Raw genomic sequence first — 16444 nt, 5'->3', positions numbered from 1 at the left:
TAGCAAGTGGTGATGAACTGTGACAGAATGAGGAAATTACCTGCTGGGACAATGAGGGGTTGCAAGCTGGAGCTAGCTACTGTAAATGGGTCACAGTGATCGTAGAGGAGGATGAAGGAGGGACAGAGCCCCAGAGGCAAGCAATCCTGCTCAGTCTCAAGTCTTGTCTAATGCAAATCTTGCTATGCTGGTGAAACAACACAAGCTAGTGTTTGTTGTGTATGTGTTGTGTGTTTGAAGATTTGTCGCACTTAAGTTACTTAGAGTGGTGTTATATTCAAGAAACCAGGTGAGGAAAACCAGCAAAATGATCAAACCAAAAGTTTAACTAATGTCACCTAACACCTCAAAATAAGCCTGAGAAGTCTAAATACAAATTACATCCACAGTTTATCAACATGTAAGGGCATATGCCCAGCAATGGTGTAAATTAAAGACTAAACAAAAAAAAAACAAGATGCAATCTGTTGCCAGGCAAACATTACACATACAAATAACTTGTGTAGAGCATTGACATGCTGACATCTTCACCTTATGTCACCATCTTATTTCAGAAGAAAAAAGGCACATGGAAATTTGTGTCAATTAGCCGCTTCCATTTAATTAGCAGTGTGTCAGTCAAAGGGTGAAATGTCTCTCCTCTGACCTTTTCTCCTGTGGGCTTACACTCCACAGTGTCATTACTGTACCACTGGGTGGGGGGTGGGATGAGTTGCACTAAGAGGGTGGTTGGGAGAGGGGGAAGGAGAAGGGGAGGTTACAGGGGGAGGACAGGCGTGTGGGTGTGTGCATGTTTGTGTATGTGTGGGACTGTCTAGGGAGTGTTGCTGCCTGCTGACCTGGTCATCCATCAGACAGGGTCCATCCATCCATCCATCCACCCGACCCCCTCCCCTTTCCCCACCCAGGGCCCATCAGCGCGGCTCTCTGCCAGGCCTGGAATCTCCACATTAATTTCTCATCTGTGGCACCCTAATGAGCTCCGCCTGCTCGTCCACCTCTGAGACCTTACTGATTATCAGACAGGGGGGCAACCATTTGTCAATGGCAAGAGGTGGCATTTACATGGCTGACCTTGCTGCCAAGGAGAGAGGAATCAGAAAGTGGAGAAGCGAGAGGAGTAGGAAATAATAGAAAAGAAAAGCAATCAACAGCTGTGGAGCTCCACGCTGTTTGCCATCATGAGGCCTGTGTAAGACCATCCTTGTTAATGATAGTGAAGGTGGGGTGGATTTACGCTTTACGTTTTAAGTGTCCAAATGTCAATCTATCTGACTGTCTGTCTGTCTGTCCTTCTTTGGTGAAAACAGGTTGAGGCAGCAAACCTCAAGAAATAATTCACAGGAACTTGCTAAATGACTTGTCAAAGGGGAATATGCTTGTTCCTTTTCTTTTTATCTCTGTTTGAGTGTGGGTGGAGGCGAGCCGAGGGCCTGTGTGCACGCGCCTCAGAGGGAGCAGGGATTTGCTGGTTATTGGATGGAGGAGAGCGGTGTAGGTCTGTGACACCCGCTAACCTTGGCCGGGGCTACTGGGACTCCGGGGGTATCCATCACTGTGGCAGCCCCGAGACCCAGACTGGGGGAAAAGCCACAGAAGTTGCCGGGGGAGGGAAAAAAGCTAGTAAAAATTTAATGCACTCCGCAGAGCGGTCATGTCATACTTGGTTATGGAAAATAATCCCAGATGCCTGCAGTGCTAAAATGGAGCTGTAATGTGCTCGCCTCCTAACCCAGCCTGACAGCCATGATGTACGACTACCATTACCGGAAAATATCACTTCAACTAACCCGTGATCCGGCTCCGCTAAGGGTCATATTATCCATGAGGAACAAATTACACTCCCCCAAAGTAAATACAAATTTCCTACACTGACTGGGTACAAAGCGCAGAGGGGGGAGGGGGCAGGCGGGAACGTTACCTATGACAACGCTCTGCAGAGTGACAAGGATGATAAAATACATGACAAATCACTGGCTGACAGGGTACTCTAGCGCAATCAGCCTCAGCCTCGGCCTAGCGAGCACCCACTCAAGCCTGTAAACACTACTCTCTTCCTTTGGAGGGGGCAAAACACATAATCTTTTAACGCTGACAAGTTGCTCTCTCCTTTTTATTACTCATCCTTCCCACTGCGGTGGAAAGAGGGAGGGTTTGGGGGGGGAGGGGGAGGATATAAAATGGTTTTATGTACAGTGCTGGCGAGTGATTGAGAAACTCGACTCTTCTGCTGTAATTGCCTGAGGGGAAACGCAGCAAAACAATAAAGGAAGAGAAACAGCAAATATATTACCAGTTCAGATCTTTATTTTATGTCAAGGACAAACAGGTTCTCTCGGCTGCTCTAAAGCACCCATTTAGATCCCTCGCCTCCAATAAGAGCAAAGCACAGCAAATTACAGCACTCTGTTGCATGGCCATTAATAAGACGCAAAATGGCATTTGCAGCTTGTGGCTCCTGATAGAGCGAGTAAATAACACTTAGGAAAGGTGTGGTCTCTATATATAAAAAAAAAAAAGCCCAGAGGCAAGGGAAAGAGAAATAAAAAAAGCGATAAAGTGATAAAGTCCTGCAGATTACAGCACAGAGTCGTTGTCATCACAAAAGGCCTAAGTAACACGACTGATGAACAGTTAAGCTAGAGAAAGCACTTGAGCACTAGCAGATATTCTTATTAGACTGTTTGACTGGCAGTTTCAAGGTGCCACTTACTAGCAAAAAATCACTTAAGCATTAGCAAGTCCAGACAGAGTGAGTACCTGAGTGCTCTTGACAATATTACAAAGACTGCTAAGACGAGGTGCAGACATGTGCCGCTGTTTGATTCTAATCAGAAAAAAATTATTGTTTAGAGAATGTTCAGTGCATACATTTTTGAAAAGTAAAATTAAAGCGACAGAGTTGCATTTACTATACATTCATAAAGTATTTTTCTGAACATGTGTTACTTAGCTGGATCATACACATGTTGAGGCTAAGGGGATGTTTCACAGCCCCTCCTAAAAGATCTCAGAGGGTGGAAAACCTGTTGGTTTTAACTACACCATGAAACGAGGCAATGTTAACGGGGCTTTGGTGGATGCACATGTAAGACACCTGAGGCTATGGGGCTCTTTTCAGTGTGTCCTGCCAGTAAAGTGGAGCATCCTAACTGGGAACAAGCTGCTCCAAATGAACAGGCCAGTCCTGCCTAGACTTTATAAAAATGACCACCTGATCCTGCCTGGATCCACCAAAAAGGGTAGAGTATGGAAAGGATGAATGCAAGAGCAAATTTTGCTGACTGTCTGGGTTTCAGGAGAGGAAGATGGGCCAAGCCACACGACAGCAACAGACAAACGTGGACAATCCTCAACAGCAAAAGCTTTGAGAGGTTTTTGCTTGCATCCTACTGCCAATTTAGAAACCACATGATTCCTAAGTGGCCCAGTGTACAGTATAGGATGAAAAGAAGGCAAATCATCCCATTTTACACTTGCAACATACTATGAATGAGCAGTAAACAGTGAGGCACAAATAGATGACTGATGTTTTCTTTCTTTTTTGTGCAGATGAGGAATCAGACATGTAGAGATGTACTCAATCAGACACATTGTCAACCACATTAAATACTGAACACACATACAAAAGTATTTTTGTCATATTGTCCACATATAGCCTATACCTTCAAAGCAGATGTATTCACCTTTCCCTTCTCATAATCTGAGTTCTGATTGGACTGCCAGTGGTAATGGGGGGCCTTAGCACAGATGCTAATGATAACACATATAGAGCTAAAAATACCAGTGTTGTGTGACGAGTGACCTGCCTGTCTCACACTATGCCATTAACAGGTCATGTTGGTGAGGGCCCATCCTACGGGTCACTTTATAATGAGCAAATGCTCTGAGAGTTTCACTCACACACTCGCACACAAACACACAAGCAGGATTGTGTGCACACATACTTTAAGATGCGAATAGCTGTCTCTTATCAGAGTCTGGCAGCTCCCGCCGACATGGCAAAGGCCTTCTACACCAGGCAGAACATGATTTCTCCTGGGAACACTTTTTCCATTTCCTGCTTTTGAAGGGAAACTAAATAAGCCACACTGGTCCTCATCTGAATACATTTGACCCGTTAAAAACGACTCTGCGCTCCCGCCCTTTTCTCTGCTGCGGTGTTAAAGTAGACCGTGTCGCCCACGGAATGCAAATGACAACAGTGGCAGTGGGCCTAGCGTGCCTGGCGCCTGGCAGGTGCAGATAGTGGCGGAGGTGACGTGGACTGAGGAGGGGGTAAAAGTGTTGAGTGGGAGCTCCAATTAGTCCCTCACATTGAGGAAAAACACATGAGTCAGCCCCTGTCATAGGGATCCCCTATTTACTAATTCACTCCTCTGTTACTTTAACACACAATTAATCAATGACAGGAAGGTGTAGTCGGAGCTGTTCATCAGGAGCGTAACGTGAGCCAGGGTGAATTAATACAGTCACTGGGGGGATTACAGCTTACCGTGCTCTCTCTCTCTTCTTGAAACAAAAAGGAATTGCCACCGAGACAGGAGCAATTTAAATCGACAACACTGAGTAATGGCTCAATTTGCTGCACAGTCTAAACACCACAAGCAAATGGCATTACTAAATCATGAGAGTGGATCTAGATCTCTGGTTAGAAGTTGTTGGATGATATCGCTGCTCTTAGAATTTATGAGGTACCCTCAAACACTGAATACCTGGATATTATAAATGGAGCTGCACCGAATACTTAAAACAGACGCGTAGGTACTTACAAGCACTTGGATATTATAATACATAAACTTTGCTTTGACCACATGTGGCAGCCATTATTAAGCTGCACTTTTTAAGACCAACAATGTAGGTATACAGAATGCCATGATGTCTTATACATCTATTTTTTTCTGTATTTCCATAGCTATCTAGTTTGACAGTAATTTGAGCTTGCTAATAGAAAAAGATTTGATAGCCTTGTTGTAGTGGCCCATAAAGTAATTGGGGTGAATCAGGCTTAACTTGAAATCTTCAAGAGAAAATGACAATAATGGACGCAGTTTTAGCTAAGCCATGACTTTTCTGTATTAGCATTCACTATTTTACCTTTGAATATTTTCTTGCTCTGCTCTCTTTAGCTTTTTAACCTTGTTTATCCTTTTGTATTGATTTATAGTATTTGCACACTTACACTCCCAAGTCTCAGAGGTTAAGCAATTACCACTGTCATTTTGTCCTGCTTATGACCATGTGTCTCTAAAACTCATTTTCTGATTGGCCTGAAATCTGGTGTGTGATTTCACAGTCCCAAGATGACAATAACGAGCAATATAGGCTGAATCTCAGTTCTCTTAAACGGTTCCCAGGGGCGTCGGACTGGGGGTAAAACCAATACTGATTACCAGGGCCCAAGGGGAGAGAGGGCCCTTGAAAAGTCTGGAACATATTTTATTTTACCTGGATATTTTAATTTCCTAATTATATTTCATAATGCAGATGAAATGTAAAGTTAGTGTATTGGCTGAATAACTTGGTTGATTGACTGACTACATTTTGTATACAAAAAAAGACTAAGGTCTCACCCACCCCTTGCTAATGCACCAAATGGTTTAGTCCATCTGCATGCATTTTGTTTATGTTAGTTCAGTTGAGCATCTGGTGGAGCGCAAACTTCTGCTGTAGAAATGTCTTTCTCAAAGAAAGCCAAATCATGCTACCAAAAAAGAAAGGAAAGATAGGAGAAGCAGAGAAAACAAAATGAGGGGAAAAAATTGGTAACTGACTTCTTTTCAAAGAAAGGTGAGCACAAACTACAAAACTAAATCCATGGTGCTAAACTGCTTGAATATCTCCGCGACCGTTAGTGCTAAAAACGGACTGAGACAACCCATAGAAAGAGCAGAACATACACTTTCAAATGATAATTTAGTTATACATGTAATCTGAGGTAAAGGCTAAATAAATAAACCACACTAACAATGCTGTTTGCATACAACACACCATTATAATAGCCTAATTTGAAACATGTTTAATTTAAAATTAAATTAATAGGCTATAATGTCTATAATTAGCAATAATAGGCTAATCAGTGTCATAGGTAGCTCATCGGTAGATACATATCATGTCAACATTACACATGGCCCTCAGTTTCAGAAACTGTCACACCAGGGAGTGGAGTAGCAACAGACCCCTCATCCTCCTCTTTGGATTTGAGACAAGGTGAGCTTATATCAAAATTAAAGCAAACCATGTTAAGCTATTTTGACTGAAAGGTGTTAAGTAACACTAACATCTTAGTGTGTTTTATTATATTATGTTACAATTAAGATAAGAGGTTAATATCAAATGTATCCTTCATAGAGAAAGATGATAAGATCTGATTGATTTTCTTTTTTGGGAGGGGTTTGAGGAATATGGGGGCCCATCAGGACTGCCTAAGCAGGGCCCAGGATCTTGTGCTACACCCCTGACAGTTCCTTTACTTGCTTCCCTTCCTCAGGTCTTAGTCCGTCCCACCGAGGAAGCATGGGAGAGACGGAGGAAATCATGCGAGGACAGAGGAAACGAGGAAATGTGTTTTAGAGGGATGAGACGTCCTTTCCTCGAAGCGTCACGTGAGCCAGCTGCATGGGCGGCGTCAGCAACCCTTTCAGCTCTTCAGAGATCCCTCCTCCATCCTCAGGGCAGGAATAAGAGCTTAGAGACAGCCTTCACGAAGTAGGGCCAGAACAACTTCCGGTTCAAGTGATGAGCGAGGAGATATCAAATAAGAGAACTGAAATTCAGCCCGAGGGGACACTATAAACCTCACCTCAAGCATCAGCCCAAACTTTTGACTTTCAAATCAGTAAACTACTGTACCGGATATTTTTGGGGTTAGCATTACAAGGCTAATTTGACCATTTGAAGTGAAAACTTAAGATTTTTTAAATCTGTAGAACTTGTTTGTTGGTGGCCGATTGTGTTTCCCTGCAAATATTTTGTATATTTTTTGGAATATTGCAACAAAAGTGAGAGAACCATAAAGACCATAAACTTCTCAGCAAATATAAGACGGTATTACACCACAGGAAGATGCTATAGATCTTGAAAGTTGAAGATGTTATAAGAAATTAAGCAATTGTGTTACTTCTTATTAGCAAAAAATTTAGTAAAAAGATAGATGATAGACCGACAGATAGATATACTGTACAAACATAAGCACTGTACTTAATACTTTGATATGCTAGTCAGTGCTAGGTTTTAAGCAAAAGAATGCCTGCACCCTCAGCCCTGGCTCTCACAGCAGTCTCATTTCAATCCTAAAAACCCAGAACAGTTCGATTTAGATTTTGCACATCATTAAGTCATTTATAATTAATGCGCAGCTAATTAAGGCTTTCTCATAGTTATTAACAGGATGTTTAATTCTAATTACATTTAATTCTCTGCCTTAAAGAGAGTCTAATATTTGAATTTTATTGAAACCTGATAAAGAATGCCTGAAATGATCCAAGCACATTTAGTAGTATATGAAAATCACAGTGACTTACCTTGTCGTCTTGGTCACTCTCTGTGTCACACTGCGAAAACAAAGAAAAAGAAAGGCAAAGCTGAAAATGAGGAACAATACATCTACATTCTTGTTTTATATTTGTCACTGATTAGACTGTATTCCATTTCAACACACGTGAGTGCCATGATCTAATTTACCTTGCAAATGGCATATCTTATCAGCTGTTTAATGACTAACGTATCACTCTTATATTCAGTGTCTGAATATCATCAGATCACTTCATTAGCTGACACAAGCACTGGAATGTGAAACAAAAAGCATTTCTCACGAGCAGCCGTGCCCTTGTTAACATTGAAACCTATGCGAAACTCAGACGGAGCTGGAATCTCAAACACTAACCGCCACTAGAATTATAATTCCATGATGATGTGGGCTCCTGCTTGAGGCTGGGAATGGAGAAATGACGGGAAGAGGAAGGAAACTTTGTAATGGAGGGAGGAAAGAGTGGTTGGATTTCATTTTTTCTTTCCAATTTCAATTTCAAGGTCCACTTAATTCTTTATCAACTAATTAGTGTGATGCTGGGTGACTGGCGGCCCTCAACGTTGTGCATATGGCTGAGGTGCAGAGAAGCACTGGAGTCGGTAATGAAGAAGGCACTGGGGGGGAATATGGGCAGGGGTTGGCACAGTGTGTGTGTGTGTGTGTAGGCAGGGGGACGGGGAGTGCAGGGAGGGGTTGGTGGGTGTCGATTAAAGTAGGGAGGGAGTGAAGGAAGGGGGTGAAATGATTGGCAGCCCAGGGATTGAGCGACAGAAGGCCGTTTTTTCTATCGCTCCCTTTTTTTCTTACTTCCATCTCTTGTTTTTTGCTGATCTGGAGCCCTGCAGAGCTCAAAGGTAGCTGTCTGGGCTCGTAGCTGGGCTCGTGGCTGGTCTGTTTCTGAGGCTGGATGGTAAAAAAAAATGGGCCTTTGCAAGCTCAGCAGGAGCATAGCATCCAATTTACAGGCCTGTCCCACGCGGCCCCAGGGGCCGCCCGCGGCACACTGCCATGATGGTCAGCTCCAGCAGCTCATAAATTATGCAGAGGCAATAAACGTACTGGGCAAACACTCCTCAGACATTTTCCTGCTCTCCATTTCTCTCACACTGTCTTCCTCCACCACCCACAACATTCCATCCCCCAATTTAATACAGCCAGCAGCCCCATAGATTGTCAACTGGAAGAATAAATAAGGGTAATGAAAGACGAGTGTATGTGTGACACGTGAATGTCTGTGTAATGCAAAAAGCTGCACACTGTGTCCATTTATGCACATCTATTCTAGCTTGTGAATAAATTGGTGTGTCGGCCAAGTATCGCTCTCTCTCTTGCGGCCTCCCGCACAGCACTGACTGATGCAGCAGCAGACAAGATCTGATGATCAGTATTAGCCATCTTGACTGCTTCCATGTATTCAGGCCTCTCAGAATGTGACAACAGTAATGTGACCGAGCACTCATTAGCTGCTTCCCTGCCTATGCACACTACACACCCGGGAACACAGGCATGCAAGTGGTTCAAATAATGGACGTCATTTGAGTTTTTCCATTGTTTTGTGATCCATGAAAAAACACTACCAGCCTTTCTTTCTTGTGTTCCCCTTTTTTCTCTCCCTCCTTTCCCTGTTCTCTGGCTGTGCAGCCAATTGCTTTGATTGCCAAGATAGAAGCCGGCTGGAATGACTTGCCCTTGCTTGTGAAGCAAATGGAACATGCTAATGGAACTCATCGTATTACCCGATGCAAAAGTGCCATAGCTCATTACTTTAAGATAAAAGGATATCATTGTAGACGGCAAGCAGAATTGACTTTCTGTGCTGCGACTTGATGATGATTTAATCAACTGCTCTCTTTCACTTCTCATCCCTACGCCTGTCGCTTTCGCAGGTGCCACTAAGCGAGGCACTCACACGGCTAGTGGGGGAGAGAAAAGAAAAGAAATTGCTGTCATTATTTTTTTTCTCGGAATAGAGGTATGCAAATTTCCCAGAGCGTCAAAGGGTGTAAAAAAGGGAAAACTTAATAAAATGGAAATACCTTTATAATGAGCAAAGTAAAAAATCCTGAGATCAGGCCTGACAGGCAAGGGCAGGCAATTTGATCGTCCTTACAGTGCAGGCGCCAAAGCTCCCTTGAACTCGCTGCTCTAGTATGGAGCAAAAAGTAACAAATAATAACATCTATAAAAGATTAAAAACACATCTCAGGCATACAAACAAGTCAGAGCTGTCACTCACTGATAAGTGATCATAGTAAACTAATGCGTTGCCTCATGCATAAAGCAACCTGAGGCGGGGGAGAAGAATCCCGGTGTATCTGGAATTTCTTCCCTCCTTGTATTTCTACCTACTGACTCTTACATTTAAACGGAGACGGAAAGCTAGAAAGTCTTGGCTTTGCACTTGTAAACGTTATGAATTATTGCTACACCTCATCATTAATAACTGAGGCATGGTATAGTTTTAGGAGGTAAGCGTAAGCTCAAAACTTCTGTTATTGCTACTGATGGGTGAGCATATAAATCTGCAAAACTATGGTTAACTGTAATGTCAAAAACACTTTATACCAATCCTGAGAGGCCATGTCTAATGAAAAGACATATGCCAGAGGGTTAAAATGAATAGATTATTCCTGAAGAGAGAAAAAACACAACAACAATGGTGCTATTGAGATCAGTGGAGTAAGCTCCCTGACAGGCGGTCGGAAAGGGGTCTTATTTAAAGCAACATTCATGCACAATAAGGAAACCATTAGTCCTGGGAGGGGGCTGACAAAGAAAAGTGATACTCTATCCAGGCCGACTGCTATTTACACAGGGCCAGCATTATACTGTACAGCTCGACCCCAGTGTTAAGTTTAAGTAACACAGGAATGTCAAACATTAGCATCAGCTCTAAGAGCTGTTGATGTTGGCCTGTATCCGGAGCACTTCTGATTGCCCCGCTGCTCTCACGCGGGCCTCTCTTTTGGCTGAGTGCTCTTACAAATTTCCCTGCGCTCAGTCCAAGCATCAAGCCTTTTGTTTATATTGGTCTGAAAGCAGGAGTAAATTATTCTTATCCTAAATCCTCTCCAGCTGAGAGTAATACTGGCTCAATACAAGGGGAACATAAGGAGCCATGGGCCGAATGCTAAATGCTGCAGCTATGCTATCGTTCATAGCAGCGGGGCTCACCAAAGTCTCCTGCTCGAACTAGCCACAGAAAAATGTCTGTACTAAAGAGGTAACCACATCACACAGGGATGCGTGCAAGGCAAGCATGCCATGTTCCCTTTTCCAACATAACCTTCTGGAAATCCACTGGTCCACAAATACTAACAGATGTTAAGTCGATCAAGAAAAAAATGGCATGCATAACTGATAATTCTGAAGGCAAACAGTGTGTGTAACAGGCTTATTCTAATTTTGTATGTCTCCGGTATTACAAGTTGTCTCTAATCTAAAATGTTCTAAAATGGCATCTCATTGAGTCTGGATCTGTGACGGATGTGTATGGTCACCCCTATGACTGACATTAGCCTCAGGTTTTGCTGGTTTCTATCCATGGCCTTAGAATTAATTATGGTTGATATGGGCTTCATTAAAGCACCACGTTGCACAGAGGATAGTGTCTGTTTATCAGCCTGAGCCAGGTTGTCCTGCAGGATGGCTGAATGGGTTAAAGCCCAGGGAAGATGCCAACCTGCCTGCATGCCTGGGAGCTGGAAAGACAGCATGAAGGATGGCAGCCATTGCCAGGGTCAGCTATGACAGTGCCAATGTGATGTGCTGTCGTCAAGGGCTCCTCATTCCCCCCTCCCAACAGCTCCTTCCTGATATAGCTGCGCGTCCTGATGGTTTTCTGATGCAAACAGTCACATGGCAAAATGGTTTTCTCCCCTCCCGCTGCATCCTCCTCCATCTGCTGCTGGGCCTGAGTGCCGCCGACTGCCCGCCTGTCACAGCGTGCGTGGAAATTAGCTGGGGAGGAGGTGCTCGCTTGTGCTAATTACATTTTAATCATTGGAAATGTGTTGGCAAATCAAGCCTTGATTGCCATCTTGGAGCCCAGTGCTCCTCTCTGCAGGTTGGGGATGGGGGTGGGGGTGGGGGTTTATGGGGCTAGAATGTGGCTGAGCCCAGACACGCCAAACTGGACGCCTCACTCTCCACCACAACTTGATATGGCGGCATGCCTGGCCTCCCACTGGGTAGGGGCTGTGCCACATTATTCATGGGGAATAGAGGAAGACCGGCATGGCGAAATGGGGATCTGTGCCATGCTTATTCTCAAATCCCCCACTCACACCTCCCGTACCCCTCTCTCTTTCTCACCCACACATTACACAGTCTGCCAGTCCTGCCACTGTGGATTGAGGAACAACAAATAGAGCAGGAGGAGACTGATGAGCTCAGGGTTTGCTACACAGCACCTGTATCGGCGCACAAAGCTAGAGCAGCAGGCCCCGTCACAATATGCTCACAAATTACTTTCTTTTAAAACAGAAATAAAAAAGAGAAACTGACTTGGCTACATCAAATTTAGACTTTTTCAGAAACAAATAATCTTAAGGCTGGCAACATAAGTATGGTTGATACATGTTGATGACTGTAGATGCAGATATGGTCCAGTTTGTTGAGCTGTACCAGACACACCAACATGGCCATTATGCTCAACTGCCGGCTTCATGCAGCTCCTTCACCCGTTGTGACTTGTGATATTAATGATGATCTTGCCGGAACAGACCTTCTGTTACAAAGCCCCTTTTCCTTGGTCAGTGTTAACCACTGCTATACTACAGCCTGGCACTGTTTTTTTGGTTCATTACGAGTGTGAATCAAAACACACATACGCCCAAACGTACACTGTGACCAAGGGGCTTCACAATGGAGTGAACCTCAAATAAACTAGAAATAAGACCAGCAGACACACACTTCATAAAAAGATATCCATACTGTAAAAGTACAGTTAAGTAAATGCACCTAAAAGTTCAGTGAGTGAAAGGGGAAATTCAACATGACATGCCTGACTGGGACAGATCTTTAAAATAAGGAGTTCTGAGGCAATGACATCGAGCATCTAATTTCCACAGCATCTGCTTGATGTCGAACTGTCATATAAAAGTATGGTAGGAAAGAGTAGATCGAAAAGAAAACAGCACAGCTTGAGTGTTTGAGACAGTCTATACAGTCACATAAAGCAAACGCCTCTTTCATTAGCCAAGAATGTTTCGTCAGGGAGGACCAGACGTCTGTCTGGACTAATATAACCAGGACTGATCCACATGTGTAGCACTGGCCAAATGCAGCAGGCCAACATCTGAATGCAATTTCCCTTCAAATGTAAAACTTTATCCAGTAGATATTCATTTTGACCGCAGACTCTGGATCCCACTCACTGGGGCAGGGGAGCTAAAGGAGGGACGATGGCGGAGGAGGGCAGAAAAATGAAGCCTTCCATAAAATAATAAAAACTTTATAGTCTTTGACCTCTGTTTCAATACTCTGGAGTACATTCTTTTTATGTTTTATTTCAGTGGACTGTGCCAAAAACTACTAAAAGAATATTTGAGAAAATGTCTAAACCTGACTCTTCTTATTACAGATTCCATATTGCTAAATCTCTAATGGTTTACATTATAATAGCACCAATAAAGTTACATCAGAGAGTTGGCTATGCAATATCTGCAAAAGGACTCCATGTTGAGGTGTGAGCACAGAAGTGACAAAAGCCCCGTCTGAAACGCAGATACACAGACACGTTCACACACTTCTGGGTGCCTGGGATGAAAAGATATGTTCAGAAGGCATACAGGTGGTGTATGTGTATGGTGCTTTCTGTTTGAGTGTGGAGGAAGGTAGGATATTTAACTCAACCGGAGATGTGGCAGTGTGCTACTGAAGTGATGCTTGGCAGAAACAGATGTTGCCGCAGGGTAAACCTCTCTGTTGATCAGTCCCATCCACCCACCCAACACGAACACACCTGACAAGGACCAGGGTAGGGAGGGAGGAACACAGAGGTGCAGTACTTTGCTTTCTTAAAAATCCATTTGTTACACAAGCAAGTTCAGTATCTCTCCTTCTAGAAGCATCTCAACGTGGATCTCCCGGCAACAGGCGCCTGAAGGTGGGAAGTGTTTACTGGTTATCTGATAGAAAGGGAAAAACATAAGACACGGCTGCAGCACACAAGTGTGGGCGCATACAAAAACACCCACAAACACACACCTTAGCTCATCCCAACCCGGCACTGTTTCCATAAACCAATAGGGGACTGAGGCACGAAGCAGGTGGTAGATTAATCAAAGATTAATAGAAGGATTTTGAGATAATTACATACATCAAGTAGCATTGTTTGTGCAGTTATGGTGACTCCCCTGAGATGAGTCCTCTTGGTGTGTATTTTAAGTACCCCACATGCTAGACATTAACAATGATGGGATTTTGCATCTTCATTACATCAATCTGGCCACACACATAAAAAAATCAATTTGTGGATTGCTCCTAAAGAAGCACAATTCCCTGTGTATATTAAAGACAAACTGGATTTCTGTACCAGAAGAAGTGCCATGATGGAAGCAGTGAAATTTAGGATTGTGTATTGAACCTCAATCGTTTTAGTATCGACTGAAATGTGTCCGTAGCACCAAATGTTGAAAACTGCCAAATACAAAAAGCTGGCACTGAATGCTCGCTCGAATTCACACTTACTCAATTTCTGAGTTACATCAATCAATTTAGACTTTTACTTTAGACAGGATTGGTGTGTTTTAATATTAGTACTGACAACTGAAACCATCGTATTTTATATTGTATCCTATCAGCAGTTAATATATATATATATATATATATATATATATATATATATATATATATATATATATATATATATATATATATATATATATATATCACACACACACACGTGATAATATAAGAACAAAGGACCCATTATATTGAAAATAATCTCTGTCGGCCACCTCTAGTATTATTTGTGACATTCATAGCTTGCATGTTCTTGGATGTATGCTTAACTACAGGCAGCAACCCTCTGTTGTCAAGAGATATAAACCTCATCTGCTTCCCTCAACTCCCACTTGCAGCCCTCCCTCCCTCCACACTGACTCATAGCTGAGGGGGGAGAAAAACATCAGGATTAGGTTCTGTGCCTCTAATCACTTAACTCCTCACACCTGATGGCACACTATTAACTTTGACTGTCTCCAGTGACCCCGTGGGTCGTTGCCCATCACATCAAGTTTTTATTAGGGAATTTTCCTCATCATTAGCCATGGCCTGGAAACGAGCCATTAATATTCATAGTGGCAAACCAAAATGAGGTCCCACTGATTTTCCATCATCCAAGCTATCTGCGCAGCTGCCGCCGTTAACAATCACCCCGGCGCTGTGCATTCGCCACGTATCATTATGGGGCTCCATAAAGCTCTCTCTCTGGGTCTGCCATGATGGGAAGGAGAGCAAGGTGGAGGAGGAGAAGGAGAAAAGTGTGAGGCTTGCAGCCAGCTGATGCCCGTCTGAAAGAAACTGCCCAGCTCTGCCAACAATCTGCCTGGAAGTCTCATGCATAAAGGCCAGCACTGTCAATGCTAACAACCCCTGCAAGCTCTGCCAGGGACACAGCTGAGATACTGAGTTCCCTCAGTGCTCTCACATCAGAGCACACATTGTTCATCAGTCTGTAATAGCAGCTAGGAATGCATCGCTTTGGAAAGGTTTAAAATCACTTCCACAAGAATTCTCTATGAGATATAATATATAATTCTCGTTATTTTCCAATGAATACTAAATGAAAAACCCAGTTAACATTGTGTCATTTACATAGCAATACATCCTGAAATAAATACAATATTTAGATTTTCCAGGAGTTCGTTCTGATATCTCTTCAAAGTAAGAGGCATTTAACTCTGCAGGATATCAGAACACCAGGAGTCTGAGTAAACACGTCCCATGGATCCAAAATGGCTGCTCGCGTTTCCACAGATTGCAGCTCGTCATCAAAACGATCCACCCAGCTCGTGCCTCTGCTTCTCTGTTACCAGAGGAGGGCATCTCACATCTCGGCTGCCAGCAAGAGCAGGTGCTCAGGCTCCACAAGGTGTGTGTGTACACACAGGCCTGATAACGTGCCTCAGAGCAACAATGTCCCAGGAATCTCCTGCTGATAAGACTCCTCTCTCTTCCCTACTCACCCGAGCTGAGACTAGCTTTCCCCGATGCAAGGGAAGACCTCCTATGTGTCACGGGTGGGAGCAGCAATTAAGAGGCAACAGGTAGATATAAACTTCCCCTTTTGGTCTCGCGATAGGCCATGTCCCAACGATGTGAGGTCAATGCTCCTCACTGAATTCAACACGAAAATGATATCTGCACATCAGTTATGTGAGCTAATATGTGAGAGTCAGTCTGACAGGTCATTTAGTTTGCATATTATATTTCTGGTGAATGCTGGATGTTATTAGTTGGGAACTGTTAAGTTGCCTGGGAATGAAAATGGTGTCTTGATTTTATAAATAGATTGCAAATTCAACAACTTTCAGAAGAACGAGGACATAAGGTGAGACACCAAAACAGATGCAGCCGCTTCAGCAACGTCTTCCAAATAATTAGAGCTGCAGTGACAAAAACACTTTGTTATTCTCCTACTATGATTTGCTAGCTGTCGCAGTGTACATCTGAGTTGCCTCATTATACAGAAAGTAGTCAAATAAAAGCCGACAACGCACACTCCTGTCAGGATTCTGTCTACCACACATGCAAACAAGCGCAGATGAATAAACATTAGCTGTTGTTGAGGGCTGGTCTTTGAGCCGCGAGGCTCACAAAGATCCGCTTTGTACAAAATAAAAATATTTAACTTGAAAGACTGATGCAAGGCAAAATGAAATTAAAAGGAACCCATGCTAACTGCTA

At 43.3% G+C, this 16444-nt stretch overlaps 1 protein-coding gene across 18 annotated transcripts in view; it reads right to left on the bottom strand.

Moving 5' to 3' along the window:
• Positions 1 to 16444, bottom strand: part of auts2a (activator of transcription and developmental regulator AUTS2 a) — a 365948-nt gene that overhangs the window by 118484 nt on the left and 231020 nt on the right. For all 18 annotated transcript variants that reach the window (XM_039778696.1, XM_039778692.1, XM_039778695.1 and 15 more), the window contains one exon: positions 7524 to 7553. In XM_039778696.1, the coding sequence (XP_039634630.1) occupies positions 7524 to 7553 (30 nt within the window). The remainder of the gene's footprint in view (positions 1 to 7523; positions 7554 to 16444) is intronic.

This window comes from Perca fluviatilis, chromosome 16, assembly GCF_010015445.1.
Source record: "Perca fluviatilis chromosome 16, GENO_Pfluv_1.0, whole genome shotgun sequence".
NCBI classification, from domain to species: domain Eukaryota; kingdom Metazoa; phylum Chordata; class Actinopteri; order Perciformes; family Percidae; genus Perca; species Perca fluviatilis.
This window is presented reverse-complemented; position numbering and strand designations above follow the sequence as displayed.